This window comes from Columba livia, chromosome 5, assembly GCF_036013475.1.
Source record: "Columba livia isolate bColLiv1 breed racing homer chromosome 5, bColLiv1.pat.W.v2, whole genome shotgun sequence".
NCBI classification, from domain to species: Eukaryota; Metazoa; Chordata; class Aves; order Columbiformes; family Columbidae; genus Columba; species Columba livia.
In genome coordinates this window covers 66,436,166-66,453,931 of record NC_088606.1, presented here as the reverse complement: position 1 = coordinate 66,453,931, position 17,766 = coordinate 66,436,166, and the positions used below count along the sequence as shown (strand labels likewise).

The window sequence follows — 17,766 nt, the reverse complement described above, 5'->3', positions numbered from 1 at the left end:
TTTAAATCAATAACATTTTGATGTCATGAAAAGACATAATAGGGTTGCAAAATTAAAAAAAAAAATAATAAAATGAATAAAAATTGGAATTCTACTTTCATAAAGTCCTTTTATGATGAATGGAGACAACATTCAGGCTGGCACCCAAGGTCTCACATGATTACAGTAAGTCAAAGTGTAGTACAAAATCTGCTTCTATGGTTTTGGGGGTTTGTTTGCCATTATTTTGGTGCCATGCTGCTATGCCGTGTAACCTCTCTTCACATTTGCTTCTGTGTAATGCCTGTAGGGAGCTTCAGCAGTGACTTGCACAGTAAAATAGCGTCGGTGAATTATTTAGAATAGGTATAGTCACTTTAGTGCGATTTAATAATTAAAACACCCTTTTAAGAAAAAGCCAGCTCCACGGAGAGTTTTAGTAAAGTACCAAGAACCCTTGTTTGAGAACTGGTGGCTCTGGGCAGCAGCCCTGAAGTTTTTGAATTAGATGGAATTGTCAGTTGTGGCAGTTACAGGAAGATCCTTTCAAGTTGCTTAAAGTCCCTGGAGTCTTATTTTCTTTCTTATCACTTAGCAAAGTCAGACCAAAATTATCATTGCACATTCAGATCATTAAATGTTACCTCTTTCTTCTTTCCATTGCCTTCTTTTAGATAATTGTTTAATAATGTAAATTCATCTAATAACTTGAATCTGTTACTTTGAATAAGCCATATTTTATTAACAAATCCAGCCTTTTTATGTAAAATGTAAAACGCTCTCTTTCTGTGTACATGCACATGTATATGTAGTTGGAAAAGCCTATGACCAGCATTTTATTTTCCACATAGATAGCTATAAATCTCTGCAAAGCCCAGTGTAAATGGCGATGTTAGCTTTACATTGCAAACAGCTTCATTTAGGAAATCACACAGAGAAAGGTATTGCCTAAGGACGTCAAAGTATTTTATTTCCCTGAGAAAACAGAGTGGTTGCTATGGGACAGAAAATTATCTAATGATGGCATTTCACGGTTACATGCGACTGGACAGAATTAGACTATTGAAACCACAGTGGGTGAAAAGGTTGATTTTTTTCTAGGATATATTTTTGAAAGATTTCTCTTTGTGTAGATCTAGATACTTTCCAGAAAAATAAAGAAGCAGGTATTTTTCCATAGGGTACAATTTGTTTCTTTCTCTCCAGGCCTCCTAGGGTACTGTGCAAATGAAACATACTCATTTAGTCAAGCTCGCTTTTAAATACCTGTGGAAAAAAGAGCAGTTCTTTTGGATGTTAAATGATGATTTCTTAAGGTATTGCCTGGTACAAATACGGTTTGTTTCTTTTTTTTGGTGTAGCAATAGAATTAAAAACCTAAGCAATAAGTGACAGTTATTTGGTAAATTTCATAATCCTCTTAAGTGGTATTTTTAAGCAAAGGAAACATTTAAATACATTTAAAATGCTACTGTGCCAGTTCTAAAAGTGGCCTCAGCATCATCCTTTAACTAAGCAAACAGAATTATTGACTCAAAGGCAGTCGGGCTGTCTGGGGGTTGTTTGGCTGTGTGAAACATGTTATGATCCATTATAAACCTTTGCATTATTATAACCTTCTTGCACATGTAAATCTGTGGTTCTGTCTCTTCTCTTTCTCTTTTCCTGTGAGATTTCCTATAAGACAGAAGTTTTTAACAGTCCCTGATCCTCCCCCTGTATGGAGGGGCTGCAGTGCTACTCTGCGTGTACCTGTGTGGACACTGGTAGAAATAATTACATTAATTAAACACCATGGGACTAGCGGCATAAAACCACTAGATCTTTACAGGTACTTGATGCCTAATGGTGTAGAAAGGTACAATTTTGGATGTTTTTTTGAACTGGTTGTTTGCCTGTGCCCCACTGATATATGCCTTTCAGAATTCAATTAAATGGACCTAGAAAAGTCGATTAGTGGTAAATCCACCTTTTACTCTCTGTAGTGGTGACAACCCAGAATACCCAGAAATTGTGTAGAGACTTCTGAGGTGGATCTGCATGGAGTGAAGTATGGGTTGTTAGGTCTAGCATCATGCTTGCCCTGCCAGACCCTCCCGACTCTTCAGAAATCGCCCATGAAACACATTCCCTTTTGCTCTTTGGTCTGGGAATGTGCTGCAGAAAAGCCCAAGTCCAACAGTGCCAGCTGGATTTTGCTTTGTGCTTCCTGCACTCCAGTGCTTATGTTACTTACGTGAATCACTTAGTGCTTGGACTCTTTTGAAAAAATAATGTCCTTATTGTTAATAACACTAATTTTTGATGCTTGTAGATTAGTCAGGAGTAAGTTCTTTCCTAGTGTTTGAGAAAAATTGGTCTGATCCTGAATGAAACAGAAATTAAACTTGTTTTTTAATATTCGTTTTTATTCCTTTCATAACTTTATTCCCCTAACAAGCTCGAGGACGTCGGAGGTCTTGGTTCTCCAAAGAAACTTCTGCTGTGATTGTGCTTGAAATCCCTGTTAGCTGTGTGTGGCTTGCGTGTCTACATGCAAAAATTGCCGCTTTAGATTACCCTGCTTTTGGCGTGAATAGCTGAGAATATGACCTCGCAATGTGATTAGCGTTCTTATATCCTCCCAAATTCTCCCTGAGTGTTTCTGGCACATAGTATCAAGCTAGGTAAGTCTTACTTGTGCTATTTAAAAACTTGTTCTGAATGTGCCGTGTTGGGAGAAGTCACTGAAATCAAAAGACTGTTTAGAGGGACCATTTGAGATTGAGTACGGTTGTGATTTCAGTCCTGAGCATGTGCTTGTGCCTCTGTTTACTCAGAAATATCTGTGATTATTGCCATTAGTATGAAATATCTGCTTTGTTTTGATGTCTTATCTCATTTTCCATATTTTTTCATAGTGTTTAAAACTATCCTCTAAATTTTGTCCCATAGTAACCCTTAGATTCCTGTTTAACACCTTCAGCCACCTCTCACAGTCTCTTACTCCAGTCCATTCATTGCAGGCATTTCTGGAGCTGCGATGTTGTTTTCTGCCAGCCGGTTTCCTGAAATACCCAGTTTTACACTATTTTTATGTGCTGTTATGTGCCTGTGGGGTCTATTTGTCACTGCTAATCCAGTCTCTAGACTTTGGGGATTTTCCTCTCCTTTTTTTCTTTATGTGTTTGGATGTCTTTTCTTCACAGTGTCCCACTTAGATGCACTTTTTACATGGCATTAACAGTTGTGTGTTGAGGGGTTTATTCTGTCACTGACTCTAGGTAGGTATTGTAAATACGGAATATTGGTAGGTGTAAAATATTATTGTTGTAAAAGCCAAGAAAATGATCGTCAGCTCCAGAACTTCAGTTGGGACATAGCTGCTTCCCCCTGCCCTTTTTTCCCTGTGAAAGAAAGTGACATAATAGATAAGAAATATCCATTGAATTTACAGATAAAGGTTTTCCCGACCATAACGGTGTGTGGCAATAACAGCCCAGACAGTTCAGCCCCTGAAGGAACACAAATGATGTTTATGATCGTCCATAAGGCCTAATTAGTGAGATTCTAAAGTAAAACCCACAACAAGACAGAGTAAGGTGATGATAAGGAGAGAGAACCTATATTTCATTGATGGTGTTATTTACCACTAGCAATATGTACTTTCAGAAAAGGTCATCCATTCCTGTCAGTTAATGGCCAGAAATTCTCATATAGTTTCTTTTTTTTTTTTTTAAAAAAACAAACCCTAACAAACTTAGAATGCTAAGCATCCTGATCATGTAAGCTGAAGAAAGTACTAAGAAAACCCTGACCATTCTTTTAAGATAATGAACGAGTGGAGCACTAGTTAAAAATGAGTTTCCTAGTTAATATTTTGAACCTTGTCTACTGCAGTATTGACAATGTTTGAATAATGAAATGGAAGGTTTACTGGGTTCTTCTGCTGGAGTTGTGCTCTGGAGAAGACAATTCCCAGCAATTTCTGCCTAGAGTCATGAAATTTTTCACTTTTGCCGCACAGATTATTCAACTTACTTGGGTCCAGTCTCCTTAGAGGCCATAGCAAAAGACATGGCACCTTTACTGGGACTAGGATTTAAACAGCTGTCTTTCTCATTTATTAATTACTTATCAACTTGTAGAATAAGAGGTGCATCTCTTCCACATTAAGCCCATGTCAAAACGCTGTGACTCTGTGAATGGTACAGGAGCTTGCTCAGAGCGTTTACTTTTTGTAGTCTTGCCTACATAAATTTAAATCACTAATTAGTCACTCCTGCATCTTGATTATTTACTGTATTGCTTTTTGTTTTTATATAGTTTGAAAAATCTTTGTGTTAAACTGGTGTCTGATATTCAGAAACTGAATAAGATTTGAGCAGAAGCTGTAGGAATTGCTTCGTGTCACCTTACTCCTCTGTGCAATGTGCGGCGTCCAAATGTATGCTGCTTTCTTGTTTGTATACTACATGATATACACTTTCCTGAGTTGTAGAGTACTATCATTCCTAAGCATCTTAAAGTAGTAATCCATTTTCATTTTCTCCATTAAAAATCTCTTTTAGATTGTATCTCCCAGATTCACTGGGAATCACTGGAATTCCACTGTATTTTCTTCCTATCTTCCAGTACTTCCACTTCCATCTATACTTTATTTCTTGACCTCAGATGTGTCCTGTGAGTCCCATTTATTTCTCCTCCTTCTTCTCTGCTGATAATTCCTTTGATGTTCCTTGCAGCTTCCCAACATAAAGGAAAACATGGTCCTTAACAGGGAGACATAGGGTGAGTCATTTCTAAATTTCTTGCCAAATTCTAGACCAGGAAAAAGATACTAAGACTTTATGGAATGTTTATGGTTGCGGTGATTCTGTTAAAAAATTTTCCCCAACTTCATAAATTTCTGTTAATTCTTGTTGTGTTCCACCACCCCTCCATCAGTCATGGGCCAGCTGAGGAGCTGGTCTGGGGCTTTCCTGACCTCAGCTCCGCTGGGAACACGGCATGGGGAGTGCAAACAATGTTTGATCGTGTTTCTCTCCCCCGTTACAACGGGAGCATCCTGAGGACCTACAGGCACCTGGATGTTGTTTAGAAGCAGCAGTTCCCCAGAAGCCAGATTTGGTGGGGGCTGCTTGCAGGGTTGCTGCACCACCAGTTCCCGCTGACTCTGGATCTGGTGTCCACTGGTAGAGCCAAGGGCTGGATCTTTCCCTCATTTTAAATCTCTATTACAAACAAAAGTGAACCAAAAAATATTGCAAGTAATTTGAATTTGCTTCTCAACTGAAGCTTCCTAATGTAGTATCTGAAATATGTATTTTGTGTTACTCTGTTTTATCTGTTCTGCCTTATGTACTTTCTCTTATAAACATGTACTGTTTATTACTTAAGATTCTCGCACCTGAATTTGTGGCTTTGAGTATACGAATACAGTCATAATTAACCCAGTTTAGATGTGTTTCTGTAGATGACAACAGGCTGGATCCCAGGTGACTAGTGCCAAATGATCCTCCTAATGGAAGTGCTGGTGGACACATGTAGTAGTTGCACATATGTACAGGTAATACCACCATGAGAATGATTTATCTCCTAGACACACAGTCTTCAGTTATTCTGAAACATTAAGAATCTGCACCTGAAATGCCATGGCTTAGTAGAGAACAACATATGCAATTTGCTTATTTATGCAATCACTCTCCTTTCTCACATCCCATTCTTTTTTAGGGATGTGCTTTCCCATTTTCTTCTCACTTTATTTGCATCATTTCTTGTCCGGAAGAAAACAGAGTTATTTTGAAACTTGAACATGGAAGTCAAATTTTATTGTAGTACTCATGATGTCCGGGGGTGTGACTGCCAAATAATATCCAGAACACTTCTATTTTCATAGTAGTGTCTTGGATGTCAGCCACGCATTTTCCACTGAACTAATGAATATCATGTAGCTCTATCTACCACTGCTGCCAGAAACATAAGAATAAGTGATATTTCTGAAGTAGTATGTACATAACATTGCTTTTTTAAGCTTACACCTTCCGTATTCTTTCAATCTTATTTACCTGCTCTCACTTAGCTATAGAGACCAGAGGGTCCTTTTTTGTATTGTTACAGAAAATCTAATCTTAGCTGTCAATGTACCAACTCAGAACTTAATCTGCAGGTGAGATCAAGAAATAGGGTACGCTGGAGGGGGTGGAAAAAGTCTTCCCTCGACATTTTCAAACATTGTAAAATGCAAATGGTAATGTCTTGAGCCAGAAGCAGGCATAGTATTGCTGACATTAATTACTAATCCACCTCAAAAACTCATCAGTGAGCAAGCCTCTCTTTCTCAATGGGATTAACCACTGAGAACATTACAAATGCTGCAAACACCTACATATTTTTACAAAGATAACCCCCTGTTACAGCGGATACATTCTTTTTTTATCCTTTCTTATTTATACCAGCATGATTCATTAACAGTTATTTTTGAGGCGAAGAAATGTAGGCTACTAATATAATTTAAAATGCTGTTATTTTAATGAATAAGTCAGCAATGTTTTAGTTTCTTTTTAACACCAAATGTCTAAATCAAACTAAGGATAGTGAGACAATTATCATCTTAAATTATTGGGTTTTATTTGTTAAAGATCCTGCTTGATGACATGGATTTAGATAGAGCTTGCTCTTCTCTGTTTAGAAGAGATTTTGAGGGTTGAATGGTTGCATTGCATATCTACTACCTGTAGCATAAAAGATGATTGGAAATTTGCAGGGAGAGACTCTATACTCAGGTAACCCAAATGTGCATCGTCTCAAGAGTGTAAGTTTAACTTACTTGTTGCTCCCAGTGTGAGGTCCACTTTGGAACTGAGATGATGAGAACAAGAACAAATGAGGAATTCTGGAAGATCACTTACGGGGAAAACCAAACAAATAAACAAACAAACATATGTGCAGAGGATAATGTGGGGTGCAATAATGATGGTTTTCACTAACTCCCCATTTGAGAAGCTACATCTAGAATTATGTAAATGTTTTTTACTTTCTAGTTGGTTATGTCTATGGGATATGGAGGTCTTGGTGGCTTCTTCTACACTCATGACCCCAATAGTATTCTCTCCTTAAATTCTCCTTACACTGCTTGCAGATTCATGGGCTTCAGGGAGATACAGAGTCAACCATTTAGTTCTCTTGGCACTTAGTTTATGGCTTAGTTGATAATACCTCTGCCAGAATAAAAATGGGCTCCTTTGGCTGCTCTGCTGTGAAGAATGAAAATGGTAATGCAGGTTTTTATCATTAAACACATCACAAAGCAGCATACACCTGTGGGAAGCAAACCAGTGGAATGAAAAGCTTTCGCAGTTCTGTAGGTTGTTTGCTGACAGGTGAAGCCCAGCTATGTCTCCTCAGTAAAACAATGTATTCTTTTCTCTTTGAAAATATTACTCTTGAAGTGCAATATCCCTCCTGGATGTGATCCTGTGCGATATGCTTTAGGTGAACCTGCTTTAGCAGGTGTGCTGGACTAGATGATCTTCTGAGGTCCCTTCCAACCCCAATCAGTCTGTGATGCTGTAATAACATATTAACAAGTGTAGTAATTTCATATTAACTGCTTCATTGTTTCCTCCTCTCTTCACAATTAAACTTCAGCATATGAAGATAGGTGATCTTTTTTTTTTATACTGTTATTAGACATTTACATGATGCCACCTCCTATAGATCTTCCTCTTCTACATGAGCTACCTCATAGACTGTTTTCTTGCTGCCCTCATTTTCTGTCCCTATCCTTTTGTCCTTGTTGTTCATTCTATGTGACTTTGCCGTGATGTGGTATCTTCTAGAAATTCTCTTTTACGTGCCGTTTATTTTCTGTTGGCTCTGTGTGGCGGACAGATAGATTATCCTTAGGGAACTGGTGATGGAAGAAGTGAAAGTCAACTGTAGCCATGAGAAGGAGGAAAAATAAGTCTGAAAAATGGCACTGAAGGACACCAAGATTTAAGAGTTGAAGAAGAGGGAGGAGCTGCAGCCAAAATAAGATATTGTGGGTTTATTTCTTTGCTATTTTCTTATAATTCCTGCAGGCTAACTCATAGTCATGCATGGCCTTCAATGTCATGGCTCGGTTTCTTCTGTCATTTGGCCTGCAGTAAATCAGGAGTAAGCGTATATTTGAGAGCCACTTGAGCCGAGGATGGGCTATAAAGCTGGTATTTGTATAGATGCACTTCTGCATCCTTACACACCTTGTGCTGTCATGCAGACTTCTGCACAGGTATTGTGAAAGGCTGTCAGAGCAGAGTGGATGCATTTCCAATCTGATGTGCTTTGGGAATGGTGCTGCAAGATAAGAAGCCTGGAGAAATGGATCCAACTGACTGACACCTTAAACAATACATGTTAACTTACCCAACAACCCCATCCTCCCAATAATTACAATTGTCTATATAAATTAGTAGTAGCATAATGCATATGCCTGTGGCAAACCGCTTGACCACTTTGGCTAATTATGTATTTTGTAACTGCTATATAAGAGTCCATTTTTTTTCCCCCATTGAGAGCAATATACACTTTTCAGTTATGAAAATGATGTTATTCTAAATAAAACTGACATGATCCACCAACACTTTTGGAAGCACAGATGCTTTGTCCCACTATTTACTAAAGAGGTTCACACTTAGATTAAAGCAGTGAAAGCAAATCACTGAATAAAGCCTGGAACAACATAATGATTTAAGGAATTCGCTGAGAGCTTTTGGTAGGAGGAAAGTTACACAAAGGCAAAATTAGATTGTTTTCTGTACAACACCAGAACACAGAAACAGCATGCAGTCCAATATTGCTACATTTGTTTTTCTAAGCATCTTGTGTAGTTCCATTTGTCTTTGTTCTCCCCTGCAACATCAGACTGCAACCCACAAATTTGTATATTGTATCCAAGGCCCATCAGTGTCAGATATTAAAAGAAAAAATCAGGCATCTTTGTTTGCAGGAGCTACCAGCCATGAAATTCTCCTCTCTCTGATTGACACTGCTTTTATTTTATTTTATTTTTTTTTCGGCATAAACTATGTGGGTTGGGATATGTGCAAACCCCTGATGTTAAATGATATTTTTCCCAACTCAATATATACATAATGGAAAGAAGAAAATTAATTTGTTGTGTAATTCAATGCTTCTGAGTTGTGCTGCATCAGGACTAGATTTCCCAGTGTATTAGGGGGGAAAATTGCACCATCCTTTCACCAGCTTGCTTAAAGAGCGTAAGAATCTGTAGTTAGATATAATTATATTTGATTTGTATTTTCTGTTTTATTGTTGGAGGTAAAAGAATGCAGCTTCAGGGTTTCACACTTGAATGCTTTCAGTTCAAGCTGATAGTCTGAGCTAAATAGATCTTTCTGTCCAGATATGCTACGAGTTGTTAATCTCTTCTAAGGAGCTGGTTGCTAATAGTCCACTGCGGTATAAAGATGAGGAATTCTGGATGAATTCTACCTGCTGATGAAAACAGACCTTGAAATCAGCCTAGTCCATGTTTAAAGAAATCTATTAAAACAAGTAGTTTGGTGTTTGGTCTGCTACAAATCACCCATTGCCTTTTTTTGAAAGGGTTCACAATAAATATTTACTTCTAAAAGTATTTCCTTTTTCTTTGTTTTCACAACCAGCAAAGAAAACTATTGGTTACCTGGGTGCACGAATGTATCGAATACAGATACAAATATTTGTTGTAGTTATTTGTATTTTTCAGAGTGAATTTGATGTTGCTTTCAACCCAAACATGTGTAGTAGAAATGAGGGATTGTGGGCTTCCAGGCATATAAAAAGTTGAGAAATCCTTGTCAGAGCTGAGTTCTTATTCCCCACCTATTGTGAGGGAGAATGCTCTGCAGAAAAAAAAAAAAAGTGCATAAAATACAGATTTTTGTTTGGATAAGTTACTTTTTTGTTATAGCAGTTACACTGCAAGCGAGCTGTAGGTATTTTATTCAAGTCGACCTTTTCCTTTGACATCGCTGACGGATTTCAGTCACGCTTTTAAATTCTCCTTCGGCTGTTGTAACTCTCTGCCATTGCATTTGCTTCTTCTCTCTCCCCAAGCCCCAGCTTGCAAGGCATCTCCCTCATTACAGGCCATTGTTCGCTGCCCGTTTCCAGCCTTTCACACAGAATTGGAGGGTTTCATTTTCCCGCCTTTTAACCTCCCGTTCTTCCGGTTCTTCGCGCGCCCCCATCCGGGTTCCTCACACCATCGCCCTTGGGGATGGCGGTTTTTGTTTCAGTTCTGAGGTAAATTCCGATTTGTATATTTGTATCACTGCAGTCAAAAATTCAAATATTTGCAACTATTGCCATATTGAGCTTTCCAGTCATTTTTTTTCTTTTTAAAAAACCCATGATATTCAACCTCTTTTGGGCCATCATTTTCAAACCTGTTATCTTCTAACCCGTCAAAGAGATTTCAGATATTCACTCTGACTTGTAGCAAGTTTTAAGCAATACTTAGCAATTTTTAAAAGTAATCTAAATAGAAGATTCTCTCTATCTTTTCAACTTTCTGTGGACATCTGAAAGCAAAGCCTTGAGGTGAATGCATCTCCCCCCTCCAGAATCATTGCAGCTCTTTGAATGTTTTTCTTGCGTGACTGCTGTAAACTTAGTGAAGGTTTATTTATAATCATGTGAGTGTGGCAAGAAAGGGAGATTGATTTTCATTTCCCATGATTTTAAGCTCATTTATGTGTGGCAACTGGGCATTTGTCAACTTCTAGATTCCCTCGAAACGTACCCACAAACACATACACCTCACGTGCTGAGGTATTAAAATACTTCTAATAACAGCAATCGAGTAAAGTGTTTTCTGCAGAATCGGAGAGCACAGCAGCAGCCAGTTTGCTCCACAACACAAAAAAATTGCCTCTAATTAACCCATGGCTTTTGCTGGCTATCTGAGAGCCTTTCTGACTCCACAGTGGTGGTTTTTAAGCAAATTCTGTGTATGTTCCTGGTGAGAGCCGAGTGAGACTGGCCCTTGTCACACAGAGCAGAGTTTGGGGACAGCAATGTCACAGCAATGCCGGGTGTCGGAAGGGATGTCTGGCACGTTGGCTGTGGAACTTGCACTGCTGTTTTTATTTTTTGGTTTTTCGTTCTAATTGATAACTCTTGCCATCTGTTCCTGAGCCACCCCCCTGCTGTCCTTTCCTACACACAGTCTCCTGCCCCCATTCTACTCATCCAACTCGGACTGGCTGCCTGCAGGCTACTAACAGGAGCTACTACCAGTAGTAGCTGGGTGGTAAGAAGATGCTAATGGTGGCAAGAGAGATACTAATGGCATGTCAGCTAAGCTGGGCTCTTTGAGCGTCATTTAAGTGGCTTCAGATGCTTCTTTCTCCCAGATTTTTTCAGAAAAACAAACAAACCCAAAACCAAACAAAAAACACCCTCAAAAACCCCTTTGGTTTATAAAACATGTTTAGCTGGACCTCTGAAGTGGATTCTTTCTGAATCTATCCCACTTTCTGTGTTCCTGGCCACCTTGGGGCTTTCTGGAATAAGTAAGTAATCTAGAAGCACTGTACCAATCTAGGTTTGCTTTTTTTTTGGTAATGAAATCTTTCTGTACTTTACAGTCTATATTTGAATCTGTCTTTTCTTATCTAACTCTCCATTTGGTGCCTTAGCATACAGGAAGCATATTTTATAGTGGAATAAAAACATGCTAAGAACTGTATTTTTAACAAAAACCTAGATGGGCATTCAAGTTAACAGGATTTTTCTGTGGAGAACTCCAAAATGGACAAAATTAAAATAAAAGAATAAAGCATAGCAATTATAACTGTGTTTTACCGTTATCTGAGAAGCTCTTGCTCTTAGAGGTGTGTTGGTGGGATGATTTAAGAAGGAGTGTAGATTTGGTCAGATAATTTTTTGCTTTTTCTAAAAGGGCTTCAAAATAGATCCTCAAGAGTACGCAAGCCACTGATTTTCCACAGATTCCTAATGGGAGCTATAGACTGAAAATACCTATACAAATTTGGGAACTTATTGCTTCAAATGTACCAAAAAATGCTAATCAAAATTAACTTAAAAGCCCATGTTTTGATTTCTGCTTAAGGCGGCTTGTTCTTCTCCACATGCAGAGCTCATAGACATTTTTCTGAGCATCTACACAACAAGCAGGGGAATTAGGGCTTATCTCACCTGTATTTGCAGGTTCTTTATTATTTTTAGATTATGGATGCTAACGACTTGTGCGTTACATTATTGTTGTGTGCTAGCATGGTCAAATTATTAGGTTTTTGTCCTGAGCTAATAATACCAAGATTACCATTGTGAGGCAGAATTTCTTTCAGGAAAAGGTGGAAGCTGCTGGAATATTTTATTTTTTGACTTCCCAACACCAGTGGTTTTTGGACCTCAGCTAAAAGAAACAAATTCTAACAAGCTATTAGCGAAAACTAGAAAAAATAAAACACTGCAGCTGCAAATAGTTCACTGACTTCCTTGATTGTCATATTTTCCAAATGTACAATAGGGTTTATTGCAGTAGACTCTGCCATGTAGGAAGAAATTATATTTCCTGCGTTGGAGAAAAGACAGACAGTTAAATGGGATAAAAAGATCACTCGTCAGGTGATATAATTGATGGTGCAGATCGGAAAGAGTTCCCACAATTTCCATGAAACTCAATAATTTTAAGTGACTTAAATAATTTTTATGTTTTTCTAACACTGATTAGAAACCTCTAGATAATGAAATGCTACAGCTCCGGCGAGGATCTAATAAAAATACCCCCTGGGATTGATATTGATTGATTACAGTTGCCTGTTTTTATTTTACTGTATACGAACAGACACGAATGAGCGCAATTGAGTTAACCCTTTCCTCACTGAACTGCTGTGATGGGGCACTTGGGTTATCAATACTTTGAAATCCTGACACCCACAGAAAGAAAAAGGCAGTTTGAGCATTTGACTCCCAGGTTTCTACACCAGCATCACCTTCTCAGTAAAACACCCAGGATGTTCTTCTTAGAGAAATGTGAGAGATGTTTAATGCTTATCCAGTATGTGATTATCTGAACTGAGATACTATATATTCTGAACTATCAGAACTGAGAATAGGGAGGCAGTGATTTTTTTTTTTTCCTATGCATGTTGCAGATAATTCTTGAAGTATACAGGGATCAATCTATGTTCTGTATTATCAATATTGCCCTGCGGTGTGTAAATAACAGAATGTTAGGGATTGGAAAGGACCTCGAAAGATCATCTAGTCCAAGATGCTCTTCCTAGGAACCCTGTGCCCACGGGTGTTACAGCGATGCCTGGATAAGGAAGCACAACAGCCCTCACATTATTGTGGGGTTGCTAAAAGTAAAGATCGCCAGCAAACGCTTGCCCAGCTTTTTACAAAGGTTGATCTCAGCCCCATCAGTAAGCAAAAATTAAGATTTTAGCCCATTTCCTGGGCATTTTGAGAACTATCCTCATAATACTCACTTGTGTTGGTCTCCATTTGAAATAGGAGTGTTACCAGATTCGGAGGTTTTCATGCAGAATTCACCAGCTCTCAAATACTAACTTTAGTTAGAAAGCACTATGAAAATATAAAATATTATTAATACCTCTCATTCCATTCCCATTTGTAGCACCAAATGTAATTGGAGGATTGAATGAGGATGTTAGAAAGAGGAACGCACAGAAGCTTAAAATTCAAGTTAATGGCAGGGTTGTTCTGGCATGGCAGCTCTTGTTCTGGAAATGATATTGATTATTCTGGGGAGCTAATTAATGCACATACTTATAGGTTAGTGAATAACAGTTCAAAGTTATTCTTCAGGAAGCTTTGCATCTTTTCAAAGTATAAGAAAATTCTTCCCGTCAAAGAAAGACACTTAATGATGTACGTTTGCTGTGTCCAGTATTTGCCCTGCTATGAATACTTGCTTTTAAAAATACGTTGAATCAAAGCATAAAATTATATTAATTTAGAGCAATATTCCTTTCATTATAATTTACTAACTGTTTAAACACTGGAATGTTAAGTTTAAACTATTTGATTTATTTGTGCTTAGTAATTCTTTTCAGCGTTATGCTAAATATGAGATCATTATGCATAGAGAGGCTAAATCTATTTTAGTTATTTATTTTCTTTAATGAAGCAGTTTTCTCAGTAAGAATAAGACCTATTTTTCAAAATAGATGCATTAGCGATCAGCAGAGATGTCTGAAATGGAATAAATGTTTATTAACTGTTATACAGTTTATACTATTCGAGGACTTTTTTTTAAATATACAGTGACTTTACTGTTCTTTGGAATCTTTATATCTTACATTTAACTTGTTGTGCTTAAAATGTGTGTGATTTTTAGCACCTCCTCCCTGCTTCCTATCTGCCCATTTCAGTAATTTGCTCTTCCTCTGGGAGCATGTTTGCACTGGCTGGCATAGCTATCTATAGAATAATTTTTTCCTTCAGAATTGGTGATTTCAAAACTACAGTTATTTATTTTCTGGCATCTGCGGTGAATTTAGTGAACCAGCTTGGTCAAACTTTCATATTTTTACTCTGTGCAAAAAAATAATTAATAATAATCTGTTTTATTCCAGTGCAATGGAAGGGGAGTGAAAAACAATTGTGCTTGTATCTCATCTGTTTCAGACTGGAATATAGGCCATGTTAAGATATTCTGTTTAGTGGCAGTTTTATCTCTTTCCTTAACACAGTCATTGTGTGAAGTTTGGTGCGATTTGTACTTTTTCTCAAATTGGCTCTTTGGAGCATTGCAGTGAGCAAGCAAATAAGCAGCAAAAAGGAAATAAGTAGCAAAAAGCAAGTAGCATTAAGAACTAGAGCAGGCTGCCCAGGGACGTTGTGGAGTCTCCTTCTGTGCAGACATTCCAACCCGCCTGGACACCTTCCTGTGTAACCTCATCTGGGTGTTCCTGCTCCATGGGGGGATTGCACTGGAGGAGCTTTCCAGGTCCCTTCAACCCCTGACATTCTGGGATTCTGTGAAATAAATAGCCAAACCAAAACAAAAATAGCAAAAAATCAAATAGGTAATGAAAAGCAAGTAGCAAAAAGCAAATAAACAACAGAAAGCAAGTAGCAAAAAGCAAATAAACAACAGAAAGCAAGTAGCAAAAAAGCAAATAAACAACAGAAAGCAAGTAGCAAAAAAGCAAATAAACAACAGAAAGCAAGTAGCAAAAAGCAAATAAACAACAGAAAGCAAGTAGCAAAAAGCAAATAAACAACAGAAAGCAAGTAGCAAAAAGCAAATAAAGAACAAAAAGCACATAAACAACAAAAAGCAAGTAGCAAAAAGCGAGTAAGCAGCAAACCCCTCTGCTCACTGAGAGGCAGCTGTGCAAGTTTTGGAGCTGCCTGCGCTCCTCCAGCAGCTCCCATCTCTGCCAGCGTTTTCCTCTCCCCAGCTGCAGCCTGGAAGCGCAGCACCTTCTCACGCCTGGCTCCCCCCGAATTCTCATTCAATGTGAATTTTTGCCCTCCTCGCATCCCCAGCCGCCCGCACCTCCCTCACCCGGCGTTTGCTCCAGCACAACCGCGGCGCTGGCGGCAGCGGGAGCATGGTCTGCGGGGCTGTGGCGATGCTGTTCACATGACTAATCCTCTGAAAGATAGCAAGAGGTTTTTTTCCCATCTTTTTTTTTGTGTGTGTGTGTGAGCAGCTCCAGTCTCCGCACAGTTGGCTCCCAGCTGACAGACAGAATGTGGGGTGGGCTTTGTCACCAGAACGCCGGGTGCTGCCTGCCCAGCGATGCTCGCAATTACACAGTGCCCAGAAACCTGCTGCTTATGTCAGGGTGCAGCCAGCCTGAACACATAGAAATTGGGTAGCTTTCTTATTTTTTTTAAAATTTTATTATCTTTTTGTGTTGCCTCTTTCTTCTCAGCAAAGGTTATATAATGAGGGGATTGCTGCTAAAGTAAAAAGGGAAAATGAAGTCTTTGTTAAATGCCTTCACAAAGAAAGAAGGTAAGCGATGAAAGCAGAACACTTTGATGTTTCAGACCGGTGTTTTCTTGTGTACATTTAATATGATTGGCTTAGTGACTCTATCATTAATCAATTCCTGCGATTTATTTTTTTTTTAATTATTTTATGTTAAACAGTCCATTTAGACAACTGATTGTTAAGACTGGATGTGACTTTAATAATTTGAATTTTTTCTCTGAAGAGTCAAGGAGTTGTAAAAATGTTTTTCTTCCCTAAGAAATGCATTTAAAGACATGAGAGGAATTTCCTCATGGTTTCTGGCAGTGAATGGTGCTGAATTGCCCCTTCAGATGTATGGAATGCCAGGAATAGAATCCTGAGAGCTGGAGGAAGGATTAATTAGTACTATCAGATATGCTTTTAGGGATGATAATTTTAAACTTTAGGGGCATGAAATTAGTTCAGGTATTTTCATGTCATTTTATATCAAGTGTTTTTCCCAAACAAGTTTTGCAGCAGTTATACTTACAGTTCTAAACATGGGGAAATATTGCGGAAAAACAGTGTCCAACAGGGGCTAAAGCATGGGCATATGCACTTCATCAATTTCTGCTGTAGTGTTTTGTGATTTTCTTAATTGTGAAAATAATATAAATAATGCCTGTAAGAAGCAGCTAAAAAAATATCCACCCACTTACAGTTTGCAGATTGCTGAGGAAAAGAAACAGTTGGGTGGAATATTAATCACTTTAGGCACGGAAATGCTTATTTTTAACTCTTTCTATAAAAGATTTGTGTTAGACACCCGTCAATGGGTGTAAGTAGTTGTCCCCTTTCCCATTTATTTTCTATAGCAAAAGCTAATTTTGCTTGTAGTTGTCTCCTTAAGAACAGAACAGTAATAGCCAAGCAAATCTAACTCCTAAATGATTGTGTAAAATCCTAAGGTATGCAAGGGAAAAAGAATTCATTTAGTCTGGTACCTGGAGAGTGTGTTTCCATACAGAACATACCCTGTTTTTCTGAAGGAATGAATGCACCGGTTTTGTGTTTTCTAAAATCTGTTGTTATAAATGTGCTCAGCGATTCTCCATCCGTCCTGTCGCTGTGCCCCTCGTGCTCCCTCCCACTCCCACCAGCCTCTCAAAAGTTGCAGCAAACGTCCCCAAAATGTTGGCAATCTTTAGATTGATCACTCTCTGGCTGGTGGGTTTAGGGCCTCACCTGTTTAACACCATGAAAAATTAAAATCTAAGGGTCACATCTAATTTCTACTGAAGTCCGAGACAAACTTTGGTGACCCAAAGGGAACAGCATTAGACCTTCAGGTAGCAAACCTGTATGTACAAAATATTCCCTATATTCAGTTATGTGTGCTTTCTCCTTTACTCAAATTACTACAGTAGCTATTCTGCTTTATTGTACCTGGGAAAGATCACTGCCTTCAATGAAATGATTTCTAGAGCTGTATTCCAAATGTCAAAAATACAGGAATGCACAAATGGCACGTCTGTGTCATATATATACATCAGTCTCAAGGATCTGTATATGTCAATTTTGAATAAAAGTGCTGTGAGTTGTCTTATAGTTAGTACTAACCGGGGCTTCCACATTTGAAGCACCAAGGTGCTTTCAGTGACATACTGTGCTGCTTTGAAAGCTGAGAAAAAGTAGGAATATTCTGAAAATTAGTTTATAGCATAAATATTCTACCTCTAAGCTTTATCCCCTTTAATAGCTTTTAAAGATTACTTCTCTTATTTCTAACTTGTTTCAAATGAAATACTATGGAAATTAATTTAAAGCCCTATCTCTCTGTGCACATTGTTATC

General features: G+C 38.3%; 1 protein-coding gene across 5 annotated transcripts in view; it reads left to right on the top strand.

Annotated features, from left to right (window-relative positions):
* SHANK2 (SH3 and multiple ankyrin repeat domains 2) overlaps window positions 1-17,766 on the top strand; it is a 315,788-nt gene that overhangs the window by 97,098 nt on the left and 200,924 nt on the right. Inside the window, exon 1 of one of the 5 annotated variants that reach the window (XM_065065549.1) lies at window positions 15,666-15,973. The exons of the other annotated variants lie outside the window; for them this stretch is intronic. Within the exon in view, the coding sequence (XP_064921621.1) occupies window positions 15,937-15,973 (37 nt within the window). The 5' untranslated portion in view covers window positions 15,666-15,936. Of the gene's footprint in view, window positions 1-15,665; window positions 15,974-17,766 lie in introns of those variants that run through there. 5 annotated transcript variants of the gene reach the window in all.